General features: G+C 37.3%; 1 protein-coding gene across 9 annotated transcripts in view; it reads left to right on the top strand.

Moving 5' to 3' along the window:
• The window catches only part of ACSS3 (acyl-CoA synthetase short chain family member 3), a 262,694-nt gene that overhangs the window by 204,151 nt on the left and 32,371 nt on the right, over positions 1-26,172 (top strand). For all 9 annotated transcript variants that reach the window (XM_053585747.1, XM_053585742.1, XM_053585745.1 and 6 more), the window contains 2 exons: positions 6,883-6,986; positions 25,780-25,875. In XM_053585747.1, coding sequence (XP_053441722.1) covers positions 6,883-6,986; positions 25,780-25,875 — 200 coding nt within the window. The remainder of the gene's footprint in view (positions 1-6,882; positions 6,987-25,779; positions 25,876-26,172) is intronic.

Here is a 26,172-nt window from a genome sequence, read left to right as displayed (position 1 = left end):
TTAAGGCAATTTCTAATACCAATTCTCATTGAACCTCTTTGAAGTAAGTCATTGCTATCATAAAACAAGAGATTTAGTAGTTTTTTTCCCCAAGTCAAAAAGCAGGCTTGAATTAGGGTGATTTAATTTTTTTTAAGTTAAATGCCAGAGTATTTGAATTTTATGTTGCTGTGTTTGAAAGAAACCAAAATACATAGACTGTTCCAGATCCCAGTGTCACTTTGGCTGTCTGTGAACTGTTTTAGACCCCACATCAAGGAATGGCTACACATCCAAAACTCTCTTTGAGAAAGACAAGGACAGTATGCTCTCCAAAGCCCAGGTCCTAATAACCTACACAGCCAATGTCACTGTCACAGATTTCTGTAGCCTAGATTACTGATGAGGCATCTGCAGTCATCGTAACATGGATCACAACTTAAGAAGCTACACAGACACTGCAGTAAGGCAGCCCTTCCAGACAATACCGTCAGGCCCATCTGCAGATGAAAGTTTTCCCCTCTAATAGCCACTCTATAAAGTTTGCAAGACGTGGCTGCACAACCAGACAATGAACATCAACTCAGGGACACAGGGAACATAAAAAAAAAACCCAGAACATATCATCAAATGAACACAGTAATTCTCTCATACCTCGTCACAAAGTAACAGAAATTTATGAATTTCTGGAAAAAGAAACTTAAAGAATAATTTTAAGGAAACAGAGAAATACATGAGAATACAGATAGATAATTTAATGAAGTAAAAACATAATTTATTGTCTGAATGAGAAATTTGACAAAGAAATAGATATCATAAAAAAGAACCAAACAGAAATCTTATTTCTGAATCATTCATTCAATTAAATAATAAAATACAACCAAAACCTTCTACAGAAGACTAGATAAAGCAGAAGAAAGAAACATTGAATGTGGCAATAGGTCTTTTGATATGATGCAGAGGGGGAAAGAAGGACAAAGTGAAGACAGCCTACAGGACATGAGGGACATCATTAAGTGAAGGAATCCTCATGTTATGTAAGAGGGACACAGCGGAAAGGACCAAAGGCTTCTTTACTGAAATGAAATGATGGTGGAACAATTGCTAAGTTTGGAGAGAGATACGGACATCCAGATTCCAAAACTCAAAAGTTTCTCAATATATTTAACCAAAATATGTTTATGCTGAAGCACATTATAATCAAAATGTCAAAAGACAAAAACAGAGAAAGATTTAAAAGGAGCAAGAGAAAAACATCAAGTAACATGATACAGGAATCTCAATTGGACTATTAGTGGATTTCTTCACTGAAACCTTGAGGTCAAGAGAGAATGGATGGTGCGGAAAGAAAACGAAAAACACCTGCTGGACAGCAATACTATGCCCAGCGAATCTGTCCTTCAGAAAGAAAGGAGAAATAAAGCCTTTTACAGACTAATAAAGCTAATGAAATTTATTACCATTACATTCACCTTACAAGAAATGGTTAAGTAGAAACAGAGGATGATAATTATGATCATGAATATATAGAAAAGTGTAAAACTCTCTTGTAGAGGTACATACATATCTAATTTAAAATACCCCAATACCATAATGGTAGTGTCTAAATTATGCATGCCCTCCATGATGAAAGTCAAAACAATCAAAAGTAACCAATGCTATGATAATACATAATACAAAAAGATATAAATTGTGACATCATAAACATAATGCAAAAACATAACTGTATATGGAGGACAGAATAAACGTCTCCAGTTTTTCTCTGGAGTCTTAACAAAGTCTTTCTGTAACAGAAGTTAAGTTTTTATCAGCTCAAAATATTGGATTATATCTCTAAGTTTTTTTTTTTGTTTTTTTTTTTTGTAGAGACAGAGTTTCACTTTATGGCCCTCGGTAGAGTGCCATGGCATCATACAGCTCACAGCAACCTCCAACTCCTGGGCTTAAGTGATTCTCTTGCCTCAGCCTCCCGAGTAGCTGGGACTACAGGCACCCGCCACAACGCCCGGCTATTTTTTGGTTGCAGTTCAGCTGGGGCCAGGTTTGAACCCGCCACCCTCGGTATATGGGGCCGGCGCCTTACCGACTGAGCCACAGGCACCGCCCATCTCTAAGATGTATTATGCAAGCCTCATGGCAACCACAATATAATAACTTAGTGCAGATATACAGATAATAAAAAGTAGGGAACCAAAGCTTAGCATTACCTGAAAAATTACCAAATCACAAAGAGAAGAAGAAAGGGGAAATAGGCTGCAAAATAACCACAAAAGAAATAACAAAATGTCAGTGATAAGTGTTTATCTATCAATAATAACCTTTAATATGAATGGATTAAATTCTCACTCAAAAGACATAGAGTAGTTGAGTGGTAAGATCCAACTATATTCCGCCTGCAAGTGATTCACTTAAGCTTTAAGGACACACATAGGTTGAAAGTGAAATGAATGAAGAAGATATTCCAGGTGGGTCAAAAGAGACCAGAGGTGGCTATGCTTATGTTCATGGTAAAATAGACTTCAACTCTAAAGCTTTTACAAGAGACAGAAAAAGTCATCAGTAATGATAAAGAGGTCAATTCACCCAGATGAATAACCGTTGTAAATATTATATATGTGCACCCAACATCAAAGCACCTACACACATAGATCAAATGTTAATGAATGTAAAGGGAGAAATAGCAATAAAATAATAGTAATGGATTTCAGTATTCAATATTCAACCACGAACAGATCAGCCAGACAAAAAATGAATAAACAAATGCTAGTAATCACAAACCTACCAAAAAAAGAAAACCAGATCAGATGGCTTTACAGCTGAATTTTACCAAGTAATCAAAGAAAAATTAACAGCAGTACTTATTATATTCATCTGAAAAAAAAAAAACAAAAACGGGAAACCAGCAGGGACCCCTGCAAGCACATTTTCTGATACCAGCATCCCCTTCATACATAAGCCAAACATCAGTATCATGTAAAGAAAACCATAGGCCAATTTCTCTGATGAACACTGATGCAAAAATCCTTAGTGAAATATTAGCAAGCCAAATCCAACTTTATACCACAAAGATTATACATCATGATCAAGTGGGATTTATCCTTGGCATTAATCCTGGTTTAACATACATAATATATCCCATTAACAGAATAAAAGAACAGACAGTGTGATTGGCATTTGACAAAGTCCAACATCCTTTCTTGATTAAAACAACATCAACAAAACTGAACAATTTCGATACAGACGCGAAGTTCACAATAATAATGATCATTTATGAAAAGCCCACAGCTAAACTCTAATCGAGAAAGTGAAAAGTTTTTCTTCTAAGATCTGTTGAAAGACAAGGATGCACACGCTCCCCACTTCCATTCGGCATAGTCCTAGATGCAATAGCAAGGACAATCAAAAAGGAAAAGAAATAAAGGTATTGCCAAGCGAAAAAGCAAGAAGTAAAATTATCCCGGCTTACAGATGATGCAATCCTATACCTAAAGATTCTAAGACTCCTCAAAAAGTCCTGTTAGAACTAAGAAAGGACTTTGAAAAGCACAAAATCAACAGACAAAAATCTATGAGCTCAGGCAATCCACCCCGCTTGGCCTCCTAGAGGGCTGGGATTACAGGCATGAGCCACCATGCCAGGCCCAAATAACCTGATTTAAAATATGTGCAGAAGACCTAAGAAGACATTGTTCTGAAGAAGACATAAAAACAGCCAACAGGTGTATGAAAAAGTGTTCAGCATCACTAAGTATCTGGGAAACACAAATCAAAACCCAATGAGGAATCACTGCACAGTTTTTAGGATGGCTGTTAATCAAAAGTCAAAAGATAACCAATGTTGGCAAGTTTGTGGAGAGAAGGGAACTGTTGTGTGCTGTTGATTAGAAGGTCGATTCATGCACCATTATGAAAAATAGCACGGGAGCGGTGCCTGTGGCTCAAAGGAGTAGGGCGCCAGCCCCATATACTGGAGGTGGCAGGTTCAAACCCAGCCCCGACCCCCCAACCCCCCCAAAAAGAAAAGTAGCACATACACAGACCTTTCTATAGAAATTAAAAACAGAATTATGGGCAGTGCCTGTGGCTCAGGGAAAAAATAATGATGGTCTGTCACATGAACTAGAAGGTAATGAGGCATCACTGATGTAATCTATTTTTATTTAACATCTGTTGGCACAGTGAAGAGTAATTTTTGCTTGTTTGGTAGTTTATGAACCTTAAAAAAATACTCATTTTAGTTTTCTTCTTAACTTTATTACCAGAAAATACTTTAGCTTTTTATTCATTTCTATGAGGATAACTGTTTTGAACTGAAATTAATTTGACAATGTTACCAATTTGATGTTTCCCTTTTACTCAATTTTAAACTTTGTTGGAGTCTTCAATTGTGCTCAAATTTTATAAAATTGGGGGAAAGTGCATTGGTCTCATCCCATTATGTTTTCTCCTCTCTTATTTTTTCTGTGTGGCATATTATCATTTTGTTTATGTTTTTGATTTGAAATCAAAGTCACCTTCCCTAACATTTCTGTTGATGAAGGCTTATTTGCTATTCAAATTTTAATCTCAAATTATAAATTTATACATTTGATTACTTAAATTTTATCTCTAATTGCAGATACATATATAATTTCTCAAAAAATTTTGTTCACAGAAAACATGGAACACTAACTGCACATTGAATGTTTTACACAATTTAACTAAAACCTCTTTTTATTCACTTATGTAGAGATAGCCTCTACTATTGATATAGTTGAAAATTACCATAAATTAGTTCAGATGGTCATACTTCAGAAGCAGACACCATTTATCAGTGATTCCTTTATACTTAGAAATCAATTCACATGTGTTTTCAAAAGCTTATTTCAACCTGGATTTTCTCTAAAACAATTAAACTCTCACTTTTTCCCCCACTGTTGAGGCCATATGCCCCTTTGGGGCCAAGATTATGTATAAAGGTTAGGGAAGATGTTACAGGAAGGTTGTAAGTTTAGAGTAACATGAGAACTTGAACATTCCATTCACCTAAGAGGCCATCTTCCAGAGTTCATGAGGTCTCCCTTCCTGGACTTTCTATTTACTCGCCACTGCTGTGGGCTTTGAATTATTTCTGATACCATCTTGATGATAATCCTGCTATTAACACATTTCTTCTTTCCTCCAATGTCGTGCAATGTTGAGTTCTCTCAGCCATCATAAAAACTGTCACCCCGAAAACAGTCATATGTGCAAGATCGCTAAGTGGGAAGCCGTCCTCTCTCACGCTGCACCCGGTTTTACTGACTGCGGAAACTGTCCTCTCTCACGCTGCACCCCGTTTACTGACTGCGGAAACTGTCCTCTTACGCTGCACCCTGTTTTACTCACTGCTTTCATTTTTCACCATTTTTAAAATTTGTTCCGTGAGTTCTAGTTTCTTAGCTCATATTTTTCTTCAATTCTTTTTTTTCCAATGTCACTGCCCCACGCCTCTTGCCCAGTCTGGAGTCCCCAGGCTGATTGGTAGCTGATTTGACAGCTCTGTTTTTCCATATCGTGCCCCAACCTGTGCGATCCCTGCTGACCCACCCAGGCTGCTGACAGATCAATAAAAGCCCGCGGACTGCTCTTCAGTTGTGTACTTACAACATCCGAAAACAGTTATTCCAGAATGTTTGTTTCCTCATGTTGCTGTTCCTCTGTCAGTTTCCACCCTCTTAACCAACGTGTCCCCTCTTCTCACTTAGACGAATGTGACCGACTGCAAAAATTTTTCCAGATCCCTACATATGTACTTTATCATCATTCTGAGCATCTAGAAACTTTTAAATAGCTAAAATTTCCATGTGTTTTAATTGATGTTGGGGTCTTAAAGATGAATGCTACCTGGGAGCTCATAGTTCAGAGTAGGAAATATACAAGAAATAAAATAATTATAGAATGAGATACATGTTTATAGCAGAGACAGGAACTCAATGCTGTTGGAACATAGAGGTAGAAATACTTGGATCTCCATGAATCTTTATGGAATCATTAGATAAAGTAAAGGAAATGTGATATATACATTGCTCAGGATGAATAAGCAAGTTTTTGTTTGTTGACTTGACTTTGGTGGTAATGAATGAATTCTTCATCCACTACTCATTTATTTTTTACAGACATTCCATAAGAGCATTGAAAATGGAAGAGTAATAATCATGTTCTCAATGAGCCACTAATAGGGCTAACCTAAATTTATTTTTTCCTGTGTCATTTTTTTTCATTTGTGCCATGATGCTTCTGCCAAAGATGCTAATTCTCCTTCACCTCTTAGAAACCCTGTCTTCATTCCTTTTGATAAGAACCATTTTGACATAGAAGGTATTTGCCTTTACTTTTTCTTCAGCTATCTTCTCTATATGTTCTTGAACTGGGGGAAAATACTTGAAGTCAAAGTAATTTTTATCAAAAGAAGCTACAGGAAGGAACAAATATTTCATATTAAAGCACATTTGCTGCCTTAGCTGATACTTTTGAGTGTATTTTTGTGTATATCGGAAGATAGAACACAGCAATCAAATTTGGAGCTAAAATTAGCAGGGATAATATCAAGGAGCAAAAGACTTTTTAATCTTTGATTATTAGACAAATATGACAAATACAGTGCAAAAATCAATGCAATTGCACTTTTCTAAACTGAAAAGCAGTAGCTGTGAACTCAACTTCTGAAGTGACTAATTCACATGCTGTGATATGTATTTGGCTACATTTGGGTCAATCAGGTCATCCTTCTCTTCATTCTACAGTGTGATATTCCAGTAACATGGCTGTTTTCCTTCACATCATCGATAGGGTTACATTCAACAAGGTTTAAAAAATGAAGACGAAATTATTTAGATTTCTTTTCAAGCAATAATTGAAATTCACTGTGTCTTTTATTTTCAGATTCAAAACATTGTTTGTGGCTGGAGAACGATGTGATGTGGAGACCCTGGAATGGTCCAAAAAGGTCTTCCGAGTACCTGTCCTTGACCATTGGTGGCAAACTGGTGAGCATTTTCTAAGCACGTACATAAATAATTCAGGGGTGCTGAAAAGCACTGCAGAGATTGGAAGAAATCCTGAGCTATGACCATCAGACACAAACTCAAGATTCAGGGGGTTTTAGTAAAAATAAGCAATGCTTTGACTATTGTCTTATTAACAATGTCTTCATAAGTGACATTGACGCTACCATTCTCTTGGTCCCTAGGTATAAAACACTAAAGACCTCTTTATCTTCTCCTCTCTGTTTCCTATATCCGGTAAGTTTAAATCTCAGACTTTTCCTTTGAAATGTCCTTTGGATTCATCCCTCCTTCAGCACCCACATGGCCTTTGAGCTGTGGCAGCAACATTATCTATCATCTGACCTAATTTAAAGTACCCTCATCACTCAACTCTGCTCTCTTTGCTTTTTTATTCACACTGAACACTGCCTCCACAGTCCTTTCTTTAAAGCATGTCTCTTCTCAATGGATTCTCTGACAATCTTCTTGTGTTTATAAAATCTAATATCTTCTGCCTAGTATTTGAATCAAACGTTTTTTTCCTCTAAAACAATTATCATTATATATGTGATTTATTTACTTATTTTGTTTATTTTTTTATTTTCCTCCCATTAAGTGACCCTTAGAAAACAAATTTTTCTATTATGAGGATAGACTATTAACTTTGGATCAAACAAATAGAAAAAAAGAAACTTCTTTCTGCTTCTTCTTTTGGGGGGATGTTTGTGTACGTATGTGAGAGTGGGCAGTTTATTCTCACCAAATGTAGGGATTAGTTTTTTCTTTGACCAATTGAAAGTAGCTCTGAGCTTTGGGAGCCTTATAGCCTTTATATGTATATATTTCAGTTCAGTCTTTCCTAGTTCAATGAATTATATCAAGCTTTTTATATATTAGTGTTGTCGGTAGTTCCACCTTCTGAGCATCAAGGGAAGAGTGTCAAATTTGGATTAAAAATTAATACAGTTACTTTACAAAAATGAGGTCTGATTTGTCAAAAATGAGTTTCATCTAGAAGATCAAGTGAATGACTGAAGCTGAAGTTCAGTGTTTGGTATTTTAGAGCTTTTTGATATTTTAGAACCCCTTGAGAAATTAAATTTTATATTATCTTCTTGGATAGTAGTCTTTAAGAATGTTTTCAGAACCCTTTGTAATGTGGAGTACAAAATGAATGATCAGAGCAAAAGACATGTTCCATATAGGATGAAAATCAGAGATAGGGGTTTTATTCTCTAGTTTTATTTATTAAGGGAAAAATTACTTAATATATGAATTTAGATTTGTAACTATTTAGAAAATATAAAGTATAAGATTGAATTTGAGAAAGATCAATGTTACATGTATAAATACATAAAAAAGAAGCGAAGACAATTAGGCAAGACAAGGAAATAAAGGGAATCCAAATGGGAGCAGAGGAGGTCAAACTCTCCCTCTTTGCTGACGACATGATCTTATACTTAGAGAACCCCAAAGACTCAACCACAAGACTCCTAGAAGTCATCAAAGAATACAGTAAGGTTGCAGGATATAAAATCAATGTCCACAAGTCAGTAGCCTTTGTGTACACCAATAACAGTCAAGATGAGAAGCTAATTAAGGACACAACTCCCTTCACCATAGTCTCAAAGAAAATGAAATACCTAGGAATATACCTAACGAAGGAGGTGAAGGACCTCTATAAAGAAAACTATGAAATCCTCAGAAAGGAAATAGCAGAGGATATTAACAAATGGAAAAACATACCATGCTCATGGATGGGAAGAATCAACATTGTTAAAATGTCTATACTTCCCAAAGCAATCTACCTATTCAATGCCATTCCTATCAAAATACCAACATTGTACTTTCAAGATTTGGAAAAAATGATTCTGCGTTTTGTATGGAACCGGAAAAAACCCGTGTAGCTAAGGCAGTTCTCTGTAACAAAAATAAAGCTGGGGGCATCAGCGTACCAGATTTTGGTCTGTACTACAAAGCCATAGTGTTCAAGACAGCATGGTACTGGCACAAAAACAGAGACATAGACACTTGGAATCGAATTGAAAACCAAGAAATGAAACTAACATTTTACAACCACCTAATCTTTGATAAACCAAACAAGAACATACCTTGGGGGAAAGACTCCCTATTCAATAGATGGTGTTGGGAGAACTGGATGTCTACATGTAAAAGACTGAAACTGGACCCACACCTTTCCCCACTCACAAAAATTGATTCAAGATGGATAAAGGACTTAAACTTAAGGCATGAAACAATAAAAATCCTCCAAGAAAGCATAGGAAAAACACTGGAAGATATTGGCCTGGGGAAAGACTTCATGAAGAAGACTGCCATGGCAATTGCAACAACAACAAAAATAAACAAATGGGACTTCATTAAACTGAAAAGCTTCTGTACAGCTAAGGAGACAATAACCAAAGCAAAGAGACAACCTACACAATGGGAAAGGATATTTGCATATTTTCAATCAGACAAAAGCTTGATAACTAGGATCTATAGAGAACTGAAATTAATCCACATGAAAAAAGCCAACAATCCCTTATATCAATGGGCAAGAGACATGAATAGAACTTTCTCTAAAGACGACAGACGAATGGCTAACAAACACATGAAAAAATGTTCATCATCTCTATATATTAGAGAAATGCAAATCAAAACAACCCTGAGATATCATCTAACCCCAGTAAGAATGGCCCACATCACAAAATCTCAAAACTGCAGATGCTGGCGTGGATGTGGAGAGAAGGGAACACTTTTACACTGCTGGTGGGACTGCAAACTAGTACAACCTTTCTGGAAGGAAGTATGGAGAAACCTCAAAGCACTCAAGCTAGACCTCCCATTTGATCCTGCAATCCCATTACTGGGCATCTACCCAGAAGGAAAGAAATCCTTTGATCATAAGGACACTTGTACTAGACTGTTTATTGCAGCTCAATTTACAATCACCAAAATGTGGAAACAGCCTAAATGCCCACCAACCCAGGAATGGATTAGCAAGCTGTGGTATATGTATACCATGGAATACTATTCAGCCATTAAAAAAAATGGAGACTTTACATCCTTCGTATTAACCTGGATGGACGTGGAAGACATTATTCTTAGTAAAGCATCACAAGAATGGAGAAGCATGAATCCTATGTACTCAATTTTGATATGAGGACAATTAATGACAATTATGGTTATGGGGGGGAAACAGAAAGAGGGAAGGAGGGAGGTGGGTGGGGCCTTGGTGTGTGTCACATTTTATGGGGGCAAGACATGATTGCAAGAGGGACTTTACCTAACATTTGCAATCAGTGTAACCTGGCTTATTGTACCCTCAATGAATCCCCAACAATAAAAAAAAAAAAAAAAGAAGCGAAGAATTATTACTTCTGCTAGAAGAGGGTTTATAGTATTGAAGTAACCTCTGTTAGCCAAGAAAGTTTTAGCAGTTATTTTCCTGGGCATGATCCGGAAAATATCTTGCAACCTTCAGAGGATTTTCCTTACCTGGTCAAACTAGAGAGGTTGCTTCCCGTACACAAGTGACCTTACACAAATGCTTGCAAAAGAGTTTTGTCTTCCTCCATAAAGATGACACTGCCAATGTTTCTTGAAGAAAACCAGCACATTCATAAATAAAATTGTAATTCTTTCACATTTTCTTACATTTCTTTCTTTGTACATATTAGCCTGTGAGTTCATTTGTAGTTAGTGCATTCGAGTTTACAAAAAAAGCCCATTGAAGTCTATGAAACAAACATAGAAGGTCCCTGGTTGGTATTGGTTTTCAGATGAATTTGCAGTTTTTCTTTAATGTAGTGTTTAATGGCCACATTATGTCAATGTGCTGTCACTATAATCAGGTAGGAATGTACTCATTACTGTGAAAGACAGTGGATTTTTACTAATGAAATGACTAATTCTTTCCTCTTCTTCCAACCATTCAATTTTACAGCATTTAATGTTCTGTCCAATTAAACTATACAGATACAAACATTTGTATGGATAGGTAGGTAAATATATGATAGATAGATAATCTCATGCTTTATAAAAGAATTTCATCCTAGGTGATGCATATGTCAGCTACTAACAGGAAACCTAGTTAGAATTCCTATTCATTTTCATACAAGAGATCACTTTATCATTTTCAACGTGGCATGTTATGGGAAGTATAAAATGACACTGAAGTTTAGCATTTACCACCATTTTCCTTGCTTAAAGTGCTGTCAAGTTAACATTAACTCACCAAGAAAGAAGAGCAAGTACTTTATGAGTTATTATTAACTCTTAGGAAAAAAATCTGATATTTTTAGTGCATTCACGAATTCCCTAATGGTCTATATGTCAAATAGATGGTGGTGCCCTTCCCTGAGAAGTGTGCTAGTCAATACATGATGATATTTAAGAGAAGATTATCTTTGATCAAAGAATAATTTTCTTTATTTCAAATTTCAAGTTTTCTACAGAGTCCCTTGTCAATGACTTAGAAATTAATATTTTTTATATACTTGTGTATTTTTATGAGTTTTTCTCATATATATGAATAATTCATGAATTGGCCCTCTGTGTGTAAAAGAACTGCTTAAAAACTGTTTAGAAACTGTGATATGTAGTTTGAAATTAGTAAGGGTGATGTTAATACCTTAAATATATGAATAAAAATTAATTTGTATAACTTGGATTATAAGAAGGTACTCTGCCATCATTATATTACCACTTTTTTGTAAAGGTTCTCCCAAGAGATAGAATTAATAGGATGTATATACAGATCAATTTCAGATTACTATATGGGTACAAATAATTAGATTACTTTGTTTGCATTTGTTAGGTAAAGTCCAATTTGTAGTTGAGCCCCTTACCCAGGAGGTGTGTCGTATACCCCTACATTGTGGTGGTTAGGTGAAAACTTAGCAATCTCTCTCCCCTTCCCTTCTCCCCTTTCCCTCCATCCCCCTCTTTGAATTTAATTTTGTTTTTATCTTATTTGGGTGTGCACTAGTTTATATTTACCCAGATAGATTTGGAGAATATCCTCTTAAGCAAAGTATCCCAGGAATAGAAAAGCTCAATGTAATGTGCTCAATACTAATATGGAAGAGGATTTATTGGGGGGATTGGCTCACATGATTATGGAGACTCAAAAGTTCTGCCACAGGCTATCTGCAAGCTGGGGACACTGAAATGCAGGTAGAGTGGCTCAGTCCAAGTCCGAAGGGCTTAGAAGCAAGAACTGCAGTTGTGGAACTCTAAGTCTAAAGCCAAAGTCTTGAGAACCCCAGGGTTAAAAGCCTTGGTGTCCAAAGTCCAGGGAGCCTGAAGTTGTCGTCCAAGGAGAGGGGAGGAAGAGCGTGTAGCAGATGGAGCCACACGTCAGCTTTCCTGTGCTGCTGTTCTCTCTGGGCCTGGGTGGTGAAGTGGTATCTGCCTGTCCGCAGTGAGGGTAGATTTTCCCTACCTACTCCTCTGAGACACACATGCTAATTTCAAAGTCAGCATACATAAAAAAATTTGGAAATTGTAGCTTAGGGTATTTTTTTTTTTTTTTTACAAAATATTATTACAGAATTTTACAAAGAGGTGGCCGACACATAGAGAATATTTTGTTAGTATTTTGTAAAATTTTATAATGTATAATTTGCATTAGCAACATCCTCTTTAGTGCCATTACTAAATGCAGAATGTAAATGTCTGAACACGATAACTAAGAAAATGCCGTGAAGGCTATGTTAACCAGTTTGATGAAAGTATTTCAAATTGTATATAAAACCAGCACATTGTAGCCCATGATTGCATTAATGTACACAGCTATGGTTTAATAAAAAAATCATACTTCTGATACTCAATTTAAATAATATCTAATATTCTAAAGTAAAAATTAATCTGTTGAAAATTCAAGAACATATCAGCACTCTCCACCCCCCTAGGGATTATTTTAATAAAGAATTGTTGGTGTTCAATACCACTGAAGCATTAAGCTCTTGCTTTAGATTGTAATCATGTAAATATTTCATGCTCTCATAAAGGAAATTGGTCTTGCTAAGTTTAGTGAGGAGGGCTGTATCTATCTGATTTATAAATCTGTATACCAGCTGGATTGTTATTCACCCAGATGTTTTATCTTCACAGTAACTCATCCGTAAGAAGATTGAAAACATCTGGAGTACTGACTGAATCTTAAATATTCTTTTAACTTGTGGAAACATAGGTATCATCATAGCTATCATCCTATTTTTAAAAATGAAAATTAAGAGGATAGAAATTGTTTCATTAAAATATAGTCACTCATGTGCAAGAAAATGAATAGCCAGAACTTCATTATCCTTAGTAGTACAATCCCCAGATAAAATACTCTATTGTTATAGAGATTTCTCCAAATCAGACAGAAGGCGCAGTCTTACAAGGGAAGAACCATCAGTGCAGTGCGTGGTGGCCTTTGAAGAATTTTATGTTTTCTGACTTAAGATGGCTATAAGAGAATTCTTTCCCTTGTGAGTAAAAGACAAAGTATCAAAAAGAGGATTCCTTACATTTGAGAGATTATTGAAACCCTTAGACAATGGACCTTTTCCTTTTTAAGCCTCCCTTCCTTCCTTTCTTTTTGCTTTAAGATATGTGGTTCAGTGACTAGGGCGCCAGCCCCATATACCAAGGGTGGCGGGTTCAAACCCAGCCCCGGCTGAACTGCAACCAAAAAATAGCCGGGCGTTGTGGCGGGCGCCTGTAGTCCCAGCTGCTCGGGAGGCTGAGGCAGGAGGATCGCTGTGAGTCCTGTGACATCATGGCACTCTACCAAAGGCAGTAAAGTGAGACTGTCTCTATAAAAAAAAAAAAAAAGATATGGTATTGGATGAGAACTTATTGCAACAACTCATCTTGGAATCCCAATTTTAATGTTATTTGAGCCTAGATTGAAACTCTTTATTCTTTCACTTGTTATCAGTAGGTTAATTCCAGATAACTACAAGGCTAGACTTCTCAAGTTCCACAATGGTTTTATAAGGAACAATTTAGTTCGGTTCAACAGAATTCATGATTCTTTGCACCTGACAGGACACTATCTGTATAGTTCCCAACAGAAGATAGCGAGCTTATGAGTTGGAAATGTTTCAAGTGTCCTTCTGTCCAGGAAGTGATGACATAATTGAAATGAAGTAATGACCACTAACTTGAGCAACACTGGGTGATTTTGTTGTTTGTTTATTTTGTTTCCACCACTTTAATGAAAGAATAAAATTATTAGACAATTCATAGAATTTAAAAAATTCCTAGGAAAGATTTCAATGAAGAAACAAACAATTGTAATCTAATGTACTGAAGCATTCTTAATACTTGAAGTTAATTGATCTTACTTTTTCTGCCTTGAGGTATCTTTGTTGAGTTCTTATATCTTGGAGTAATCAGAATATTTCTCTCCCTATTTAATTCAACTGTTGCAGTTTTAATTGCAGTTGCACTTCTGAAGTAACTATTGTCTACATGCAGTCTAAATCTTCTTCTTCCTTTGGGGAGGAATCTGATAATTCTGGATTTTATTAAAGTGGACCCGAAGGCTTCAACAAACTTCACTTATGTCAACTCTAAATCAAAACTATTGATTGTAAGGGTACACATACCCTAATGCCATATTATTAAAATGTGTCAAGGCTACATGACATGATAATCCTTATTTTTGCAGTTTGGCAGAATGTAAGTACTCAGAGTGGCCACCTGGAACAATACTTTTAACCGCAGAAGTTGCTTAGGCTAGCCCAATTTAGTCCTTATTCTTAGGAAAAGATTCATTAGCTCAAGATTTGTTTTAAGACAGAAATATAGGCTGGGTGCAGTGGCTGATACCTATAATTCTAGCACCCTGGCAGGCGAAAGCAGATGGACTGCTTGAACTCCCAAGTTCAAGACCAGCTGGAGGAAGAGTGAGACCTCGTCTCTACTAAAAATAGAATAACCAACTTGGTGGTGTGGTGGGCACCTGTAGTCCCAGCTTCTCAGGAGGTTGAAGCAGAAAGATTGCTTGAGTTCAAGAATTTGAGGTTGCTGTGAGCTATATGCCATAGCATTCTACCCAGGGTGATGGACTGAGATTCTGTTTCAAGAAAAAATAAAAAGAAACAGACAACAATAAATTGTATTTATAAAAATCTAAACCAAAAAATAGAATAACAGTTTCATAGCAGTTATCCTAGGCAGAGATCTCTGTGGGAAATGTTAAATCTTTAACTATAGCATGATCTCATTCCACGTAAGTAAACTAGTTATAAAATACTTACCCCACTGACGACTGATAGTTAGAGTGTGAAAGTCTGACTGCCTTTGTTTTGCTGGATCTTCCTCGTCTTTGCTGCCCTTGATTCCCAGACATTGTTTTCTGATATTTCAGCCTGTAGTTTTGAAGTTGGTCTACAACAGGGATTCAGCATTGGAAAATTTATGACTTGTTATTTCTTTCATTTCTTTCTTTTTGGGATTTTACAACTATGTGCAAGATGTGTGATTTCCTGCAATTTGAACAGGCGAGATCTTGTCTATTTTACTGCAAAATAGCTTCCTAGGGCTAAGGGATAAAAGGCTCCATGTGGCTAATGGGACAGTGAGGAAAGTGTCTTTTGTGACTTTGCCTTCAGGACTCTATTTTTAATTGTTTAAAAATCTGTTCATTGTGGTTTATATATCAGGAGCCACTAGTAAATATTCCATTGACTACTTATCTGGGGGCACAATATTTCCATATATAGTCAAATCCCTGCTTTTGTGTTTTACTGAATAATTTCTGAGTCTATCAAATTTGGACTGTGGTGGTAGAATACCATTGAAATATATGTCTCTATTTATTTATATATACACACATATATATATTTGAAACAGAATCTCACTATGTCACCCTCAGTAGAGTGCCATGGTATCACAGCTCACAGCAACCTTAAACTCTTAGGGTTAAGCGATTCTCTTGCTTCAGTCTCCCAAGTAGCTGGGACCACAAGTGCCCAGCACAACACCAGGCTATTTTGTTGTTATCGTTATAGTTGTCATTGTGGTTTAGCAGGCCTGGGCTGAGTTTAAACCTGCCAGCCCCAGTGTATGTGGCCGGCACCCTAGCCACTGAGCTCGGGCACCAAGCCATATCTCTATTTGTTTTCAAAGATGATGTCTGGAAGTAGTATGGAATACACACATGGAGCTCAAAGGGCCAGGTTAGGCAGGACTGGATATGCCTGCGTAGCCCCATGAACCGGGGCATTCAGGAGATATCCTCTACTGCTCGCGAAGAGTAGAGTGCAGACAGTCTTCCAATAATATGAATGAATCACTACTGTCTGATATGTTTTTTGTTTTTCACAGTTTACTGGCCATAAATAAATTCATGTCTTTCTTTCATACATAGAAAAGATATCTTCGATAAGTTTAGCCTGAGAACTTGTGATTGTACGGGATGCGGGACAGCTATATAGACACGGTGTCATCTCAGCAATGTGCAGCCAGAGTGATGCTGTGACAGTATCCATCTGGTGAGAGAGAAAAAAAGAGCCCTGTGTCATCCTGGTTGCCTAGCAACAGCACTTTTTTTTTCTCATTTAGAACAGTCTTCATTAGTTTAAAGTGGGTGATTTTTACTGATAATGTGAAAAGCAGAAGCTTAGAGGTAAGCCACGTGAATTTGGCTTGTGGAAAGAATAATCTTTTTGTCGAATGTAAGGTGTACTTGATAAGGCTTTCTCTCTTTAAAAGTGAATAATTGTTTACAAATTCTTAATCTATCAAAATGAATTTCCAAACCAAACAATACCCATTGAGGCAGACATTTTCATCTTTAATTGCTAGCAGTATAATGTAGAAAGAACCTCAAATATTTTTTTCAAATATGATTACAAGAACTAGTTCGAGATGTTGGATTGTGTTTTTAATTACCATTTGTGCTCATTATTTTATTAGTGATAATGAAGAGACTAACCTGTGACACTGATTCATGATATAAAGCTGGCTTAGTCTTTGATATTTCATCTACTCTAATTCTTTTGCTTTTGGCAAGGATCACGTATAATACACCTTACAGAGGTGAAAATATGTCACACTTTTATAGATCTTGTAAGAACAAGAGTTTCTAAAGCTTCCCTTGACAAACTTTACTGTGTGGGAATTTGACTCCCCATTTCATGTAAATCTCTGCACTGTGGCCCAAGGGCCTCACAATACAAAACCCAGCTCCACTTTTGGTGTTTTAATTTGGAAAACAGCAGGTGGTGACTATTTTCCTTGGAAAAACCAATTGGATTCAGGTGATACTCAATTCAATAGGACTGCCTTTATTTTTTATTTATCTATTGTTGGGGGTGTGGACAGAGTAAATCCTAGTTCAGCCATGTTCTCTAACTATGGGCAAGTCCGTGAGCTCAAGTTTCCTCATGGGCTTCTGGAAAGCTTTAAAAGAAGTGAAATACACACAAACAGTGTAGCATATTTCCTAGTGGATAGTCAGTACTCAAAATATATTATTGTAGAACCTCTGTGAGTTGACCACCCAAGGGACTATAACAAACTGGTCAGCATATGGAGGTGGTCAGCATAAGGAACCAGGCCTGCTAGACAGACACGTACATGTGACGCGTGTCCAGTCTGTGAAAATTAAGTCAACTTAAGGAGGTGGTCGGTGTAGGGAGGTGGCCAACTGTAGAAGTTTTGCTATATATTTCCTTTTCCTTTCCGACGAATAACCTTCATGAATAAAAATGAAATCTTTAGGATCCTGGCCAGTCGATAATTAAGATTCAAGAAAATTTAGAACCTAAGAGCTCATTTTATAAAGTAACCAGAGAGATGTCAGAGATGCTGGTTAGTGAAAGCTTCAGAACTCTCATTGTTCTGAGCTGTGCAGGGTCTTCTCTTCCGACCTTTTATCTCATGCCCTCATTAATTGAGCGTTTCTTATCTAACTGAACTACAGATCATTTATGCAACTCTCCATTTAATCATCCACAGTTAGAGGCAGGGTACTAGTAAGAGCATAGGGTAAGACCAACATCTCATAGCTCAACGTAATGGGATTCTTCTAGAACAAAAAGTTAGGTCACCTTCTGGGGGCAAGACATGATTGCAAGAGGGACTTTACCTAACAAATGCGATCAGTGTAACCTGGCTTATTGTACCCTCAATGAATCCCCAACAATAAAAAAAAAAAAAAGAAAAGAAAAAAAAGAATTTTAAACAGAAATCGTACCATCTCCTAAACACAAAGATTGCATTGATTTTCTTTCACTGGTGTACATCTCACTGTTTCTGCTTTCTTTCTGCAACCACCATTCAAGTTATTTATAGCTCACTGTATAAATTCAGAGGTGGAGAGAATGGTTTCTTTACAAATTGCCTTTATGCCATTGATGATGCTGTGATTAATATGACTGAACAGTACAAGGCTGCTGAACTGATTTATTTCTAGGACTTCCGCTCTCAGCATGGGCCACAAACTTCTAAATCTATATTGCTTAAATGTAGTGTTTCTGGAACCACAGGAGGGGCCTAATGACAGATTGCCAGAGGCAGCAGGAGCTCTCCTTTACAGAGCTGGACGTGGGGGTTGGCTACCATGTTTTCTGCTTGACTCCATCTCACATCTAGTCTTTCTGTGTTATCTTTAGTTTGTGCACCAAAATTCTGGGTTCACTTGAACTTCTCCCTCTTGCTCATTCCCCATATTCAATCACCAAGACCTGTGGTTCTGAGCATAACCCCAATTTGGTCTTCTCTTCTGCTGCTGCTCACCTGTACCAGACCAACAACATCCAGCTGATTAATTGCTCTGTATTGGGAGCATCATTTTCGTGCTCTAGGTTGTAACTGAGGAGATTTTTCTGTAATGTGATTCTGACCAAATTGCCTCTGCAAAACCCCCTGTGTCTCTGGTTGTTCCTGGAATAATCTCCAGATTTCATATTGTGACATGAGAGGCATTTCATAAGGTGCCTCTGTTCACCCCTTTCCTTTTGTCTTTTATCGTCTCTCTTAGTACACCTGCCCCCCTCCCCAAGCTTTCCTCTGCCACGTAACTCGCAATCTTTTGATGATCTAACTTATGAACCTTTATACATGTTGCTGTTTCTATTTGGCATGTCTTTCTACCCTTAACACTCTCGTCTTGCCAAAAGAAATGCCTTTCAGTGAGTGGAATATACTCAATAAATACTTACTGAAGGACCAACCTTTGAATATCATTCTTGGAATAAGAAGATTGTAAAGCAATGATAACTGTAACGTGCAGTTTTCTTCTTCCCACAATCCTCTGTTTCTCCTCTCTGATTCATTTTGGCAGTGCTGGCTGCAATTTGCTATTTATATTTTAAGAGCTCTGATATTAATAATGGGAACTAGACCCTAAAATTATGTCGGAAGTATGTATTTACTCGTCAGCAAACATTTCCTGAGTGCAAAATGTCAGGGACAGGACTGTTGCGTCCGGCTGATACAAATGACTTTTAGGCTCATAGGAAAACAAAACAAAACGAAAAATACCCCTGATGTCAGCTGCAGGCTTGTAAAATTTCTTCATTAATTATATACACAATTCTTTTTTTTGAGAATCGAACTTAATATTTTAATGAAGGATTTTGTAATATTTTCGATGGCAAATGTTACAAGTATTCATTGCTATGTAAAAAATATTACTCTACCTGGACACGGTGGCTCACACTTGTAATCCTAGCACTCTGGGAGGCAGGTAGAATGCTTGAACTCAGGAGTTTGAGACCAGGCTGAGCAAGAGCTAGAACTTATCTCTACTAAAAATAGAAAATCTAGCCAGGCACCATGGTGGGTGCCTGTGGTCCTAGCTACTTGGGAGGCTGAGATAAGAGATAACTTAATTCCAAGAGTTTGAGGTTGCTGTGAACTATGATGTAGGATGTCCAGAACTCTACGTAGGATGACAGAGTGAGACTTCGTCTCAAGAAAATATATATATATATTACTCTAAAATGGTGGTTTTCAACCTTCCTAAAGCTGTGACCCTTTAATACAGTTCCTCATGTGATGACCCCCAACCATAGAATTATTTTCTTTGGAAGTAGCCCAAATAATCATATGGTTGGGAGTCACCACAACATGAGGAACTGTATTAAAGGGTCACGACATTAGGAAGGTTGAGAACCACTGTGAGTCTAAAACCTAGCAGCTTAAAACAACAGTCACATCTTACAATTTTGTGAATCACAGGCTAAAATCAGCCAGGGATTCTGGTGCTTTACATACTATTGATTGAACAAGTATTCAGTGGTGAATGGCCTGGAGGGTACTACCCAAATTTACTCTTTTTTTTTTTTTTTATTAAATCATGTCTGTGTACATTAGTATGATCATGGGGCACCATACACTTGGTTCATAGACCGTTTGACTCATTTTCATCACACTAGTTAACATAGCTTTCCTGGCATTTTCTTAGTTATTTTGCTAAGACCTTTACATTCCACATTTACTAAGATTCACATATACCCTTGTAAGATGCACCGCAGATGTAATCCCATTAATCCCCCTCCCTCCACCTACCTCCCCCCTCCCTCCCCTCCTTTTCCCCCTTCTCCCTATTCTTAGGTTGTAACTGGGTTATAGCTTTCATGTGAAGGTCCTACATTAGTTTCATAATAAGGGCGAAACCAAATTTACTCTTGTGCCTGGGGATGACTGAAAGGCTGGACTCAGCTAGGACTGTGGACTAGAAGGCCTGGGCACAGGGCAGTTCACCGCCCATCCTGTATGGCAAATCAGGGGCTCCAGAGACTCAGAGATTCTTAAGTCCTATGCCTAGAAACTGAGATAGTATTGCTTTTCTTGTTAGTCAAAGGAATCAAAACTCTGTTAAATTAAGGAAAAGGGGCATAGAACCTACCTTTTGGTAGGAGGAGTGTTGAAAGTTTTCAGTCATCTTTAATTTACCCTTGTGGATAAATTTCAAAGTTGGTAGACGGAGTCTTTCAGACTCTTCAATAGTCCCTTCCCTTTACACATTGTTCAGAAATAATTTTTTTGAATATTGTATTTTAATACTTTTAAAGATGTATGTTTTTGTTAATGTATTTTATTTACCAAAAATTCATGTTGTATATTCTATTATATAATTTGTTCCTGTGCAACATATTGTAGGAATTGTTCTCTATTAGTAAACATTCTTCTGTAGCCTTGGAAGGGCCTTTATTACTTCTTAATATATGATTATTCCAGTTTTTCGACAGTCTTCTAAACTCTACTATAATACCTTGAAGAAACTTCTTGAAAAAAGGTGCATTTTTAAGGATTTTTTAGCAAGACTTGCCAAATGGCAATTCAGAAATGTTGTATCAATTTCATACATGCTAACATGCCTCTTTTGACCAATTGTTCTGAATCAGTGTCTATCTCCGAATTTCCTGCCATATACCTGTCTTGAATCCCAAATAAAATAGACATGGACACAGGACCTGCGAGACATATGAACAGTTAAATGAATTATATTTTCCTGGTTATGATTCATTAACTTTTGGTTCAGAAGCTCCGATCAGCTCATGACATCACTCAGACTAAGATCTCATGATGACTTTAAAGTAGTCTTACGTGATCTGCCCCCTCACCCTCTCGCTAACCTTCTTTCCCTATTAATACTTTCTTCATTCACTCTGCTTCAATCACCTTGGCTCCCTGCCTGTTCTCAAATACTCAGAAAACTATTTCAGAGCCTCTGCATTTGACATTGCTTTCTCTTAGATTCTTTTTCTCTAACTACCTGTGTATCACATGTTTTCACTTATTTCTGGTGTTTTCTTAAATGTCACCTTCTCAGGGAGGTTTTTCCTGCCCAACCAATTACAAAATTGCAACCCTTCCCCCTAAAACCACCTTGCCTGTGGTTTCTTTTTTCATCAGCACTTATGACTCTTTGACATACCATATCATTTACGTTTGTATGTTGTTCATTTATTTTTTTAATTTATTTTTGGGGATTCATTGAGGATTCAAGAAACCAGGTTACACTGATTGCATTTGTTAGGTAAAGACCCTCTTACAATCATGTCTCGCCCCCAAAAGGTGTGGCACACACCAAGACTCCACCCCTCGCTCCTTCCCTCTTGTTTTTCTCCTTAACTAGAATGTGAGCTCCATGAGGGTTGGAATTTGGGTCACTTTTGTTCGTGACTGTACCCTGGTTCTTAGTACCTAGCACACAAAAGCTGCTTAGTAACTGTTTGCTAATAAATGATTCGGACCACCACGATTGCCATTTTCCAACATGACAAACTGTCACTCCCTGTCACAGGATTGTTTTTTCCTCCCTGAGACACAGTATAGTTGATTTTTTTTTTCCCCCTTCTTATCCATTATCTTCTGTAAGAGAACCTCGGGAGTGATACACTTGCCTATTCTGTTCTCCCTCTTTGAAAGAACTTTGCAAACTAGGACAAATTGTTTACATTTCCTTGGTTAATCCTCAGGATTTTCTTCTGTAAAAAGAATATTCCCTTTTCTCCCTGTAGTCTTGTAGTTTGATGAAATGCAATAATGTAAATACAAAGCACTCTTAGCCCTGTACACAGCATCTAACTCATATTTGAAAAATTACATATATTAATTTTCCTCGCCTTTTTTTTTCCTTCAGAATTAAAAGTTTTGAGGAAATTCCTTCAGGTTATAATTATTGCACTTTATGCAATAAAGTGGAGTGAGGTTGTAAAGATATTGTGAGGTTTGTCCTTTAAAAAAAAGGTGGAATTTCTCTGTCCAGTTCTAAAGCAGCTTGAGTATTAATGTGCCTCGGTGACAACTCTGCACAGTCTTGAATTCCCTCCATTTTCGTACTGTTGTCTCTTATCCAAAGACGTACTGGTGATTTGCCGAGCATTTTGTGTTTCTAAGGTGAGTACCTTTGTAAAGATGTCTGCAAATAAAGTATCCAATTCAAATAGAATGTTCTAGTTTGTTTATTGTAGCTAATTCCCAGTCACAACATGACATCTAGATTTCCTGTCTCCCTAGATAACTACTAGCCATTTAAATATAGTCTGGATAGTGGAAGTAGATGTTTTCTGAGCATCTTAGAAATGGGGCTTTGAAAGTCTTTAGGATGAAAGTTAAGGCCTATGCCATTACCATTTGATTTACCAACCAAAAGCCTATTCTGCCCACGGACCAGCTTGAGAACCAGGGTGTTTATCTGGTCTGTGTGCACGAACGTGCCGTTGAGGGTGTACACACAGGGGTTGCTTTGCAGATGGATTGGTCCTCGGATCCCAGGACCTTCAGGGGTGCAGAGTTGTTACACTGTATAACAAGGACTTGTGGTCCTTTCAGTCTGCTTTCTACACACTGCAACTCCTTACTCTGCTCAGAGTCTTAGAAACTACCATTTCATCTGGTTGTATTTTCTGCTTGTCACTAATCTTTTCCTAATCCCCTAAATGACTATCAACATAAGATCAATAGGATACTTTCATTACTAATGTTCAAGGCATCAATTTATATTACCTATTGTAGGTAACCTTAATGGATATCCTTTCCAGTGCCCTTAAAATTCAAACTCAAATGAATCATATAGACACACATGGTTTTCATCCTGGAGAACATTTAGGGAATTAAAAGCAATTTTAAAAAACAGCCAAATATGATTTTCATAGTTGTCTTATCATCATAATCTGTAACAAAACAGATGAAGATTAAAAGATTATAAATAAATCTGTCACTATACACAGATGCTTAAGAATCTGAGGCAGTGTGAATGGCAGCTTACTTGGACAGTGGTATTGACATCGACACGCGTTCCTCCTACCTCTATACATGCACGAGACAGCTTCTCTTCACACTTCCTCTTCCTCCACTGCCCTTCCCTCCCTGGGAAAGGAAAGACAGAGTGCCACATCTTTCAAGAATTCGCACTGAGATGGGGCAAAGTGTGGTGCAGTTAGATTTCCGCTGTGGTGGGCTTTTGTTTGCTTGCTTTTCTTTTAGCAGGAGGCACTGAAGCCATTGGCAGGGACCTTTGCAGGTTCTGGAGTTATGTGTTGACAAGTTGTGGAAGCTTTCTGGTGTTAAGAACCATAGAGAGTTTGCACTCTAGATGATTGTAGTTCCCCTATTGGTAAACCAAACCCGATAAGAAATACTTGTAAAATATATTTACTTTAGCAGCTTCCTTCCAGCGAGGGAGGGGGGGTGAAGAGTAAGAGAAGTCTTGAGAGGAGTGTCTCCATTCCTGATGCGTCCTAGCGGTTTCTGCACCGGTTACCCCCTTATCCCTTCTCTGTCCCTTTCTTTAAGCACCTCACCCTACCAGGATGCTTCCTGCCATCACCTGTGCTTTCGTCCCTCACATCAGCTTTGAAGGAGAGCTGAGGTGAGCACCTGGCCATTTTTGCAAAGACAGTGGGGAAACTGCTGTTAACCCTTCCAACCACGTGCACTTTCTCCCTGGCTGTGATCCTGCTGTGGGAAAAGGGGCAGGAGGAGTGCATGGCTGTGGAATGTCCTTTCATAAAACACCTTCCCATTTTTTTCGTCACATTTGAGAACTCTTTGTTAAATATCAGAAATGTCTGCTCTGGTTACTTGGTGATCTCCCCCCACAGTGACCGTCTGGCTCAGTATCGTATAAGTACCAGCCTGTGACTTAGGAACTGAGTTTTAATGTTCAACAGTCCATCTTCTGTTATTGATGCCAACTAAGCCACCATCCATAAAACGTGAATAATAAACTGAACTACTCTGAAGGTAAAGAACAGTCATAAATTCTTCCCGTCATTTTAAAGTGATACGTGTATACATTTATGATAAATTATGGCAGAGACCGCAGTGGAAGGAATACATTGTGGGTATTTCAGAAGATGGAGTTGGAATTTTGGTTTGCTTTGGATGTGACTGGTTTGGTAATTCCTTGGGTATATGTATGTGTGTATTATGTATATAACATTAAGCCAGTACCTCCCAAGCTTTTCACTGTTAATATCTTCTAATTATACCCCTTCACACGGATGCATCTCCCATGTGGTACATGTACTTTAAAGATTTTCTTAATTCAAAACTTTATTTTTTTAATACAAATACATTCCTCAACAAAACAATAACCATTCTCAGAGCTTAGAGTTGTAAGATAATAGCTGCTATTAATTTGGTTGTTATAAAAGGGAAACAGAACACTAATTTAACATTTTTGTTGATCAAGCTAATTTGAGTAAGATTATGGGCTTCATAAAATAGTCAGCAGAGCATAAATATCTCCCTTTCCTAAGTTTGGGGACTTCCAGAAGTTCAGGGGCACCGGACTGGGTAAACTTAATGAGGTATTTTTAAATCCATCCTTTGAAACAGAGTCTCTAAGCATGTATTTTTTTTTTTTTTTAATCTTTGGGTTACTTATTTCGGGGAATAAGCTACAAATGACAGGACTATTTTGGCACAGCATAATTTACCATGGTAAACCAACTTTAATTGAATCGAGAGGAAACCCCTTTCCTAGTGGCCTTTCAGCTCTGAACATGTGTTGACCTTGGTGGTCACATAATTCTCTATCCCGCATGCCTGCCGATCTACAACTCGGAACATAAGAGCAGCTTTTCTTTTCTTTAGAAGAAACACTACCATATAAACCATTCCAAATATGTTTCCTTAAGTTTAAAACTTGAGATATGTCATAAATTAGTAGATTAAAAAAAAATTAAGCCATACCTTTGCACTATTCAACAATCCCTAATGCAGTTAAATTCTCTGCCAAACCAGGACAGGGTAGAGGGCGCATGTTTAGAAAGAAGCATTATGATCCCAAGTTGAAACATGTGCTGACAAATAACATTTCTTTCCCCAGAGACGGGATCTCCAATCACGGCATCATGCATTGGATTAGGTAATTCCAAGACACCTCCACCAGGGCAAGCAGGAAAAAGTGTACCAGGATACAATGGTAAGGAATAACCCCGATAATTTAAAAATATTTGATGCTAATAAATTTGGCATTTTTTTTTTATTAAATCATAGCTGCATACATTTTCTTGCATCTAGTATATATTATATTGGTGTTTAGTATTTGGCTAAATAAATGCCTTATATTAAAAATGAATACCTTAATTTTTGCTGTTAAATGTAAATAGTGTATTTATAGGGGTATGTTCTAAATGGCTAACATAACCAAAAAAAAAAAAAAGTACAATTTATAAGGCATGTTAAAAATATGAGTGTAAAATGACTACACGTGGAACAT

Source organism: Nycticebus coucang, chromosome 3 (assembly GCF_027406575.1).
Source record: "Nycticebus coucang isolate mNycCou1 chromosome 3, mNycCou1.pri, whole genome shotgun sequence".
NCBI lineage: Eukaryota > Metazoa > Chordata > Mammalia > Primates > Lorisidae > Nycticebus > Nycticebus coucang.
This window is presented reverse-complemented; position numbering and strand designations above follow the sequence as displayed.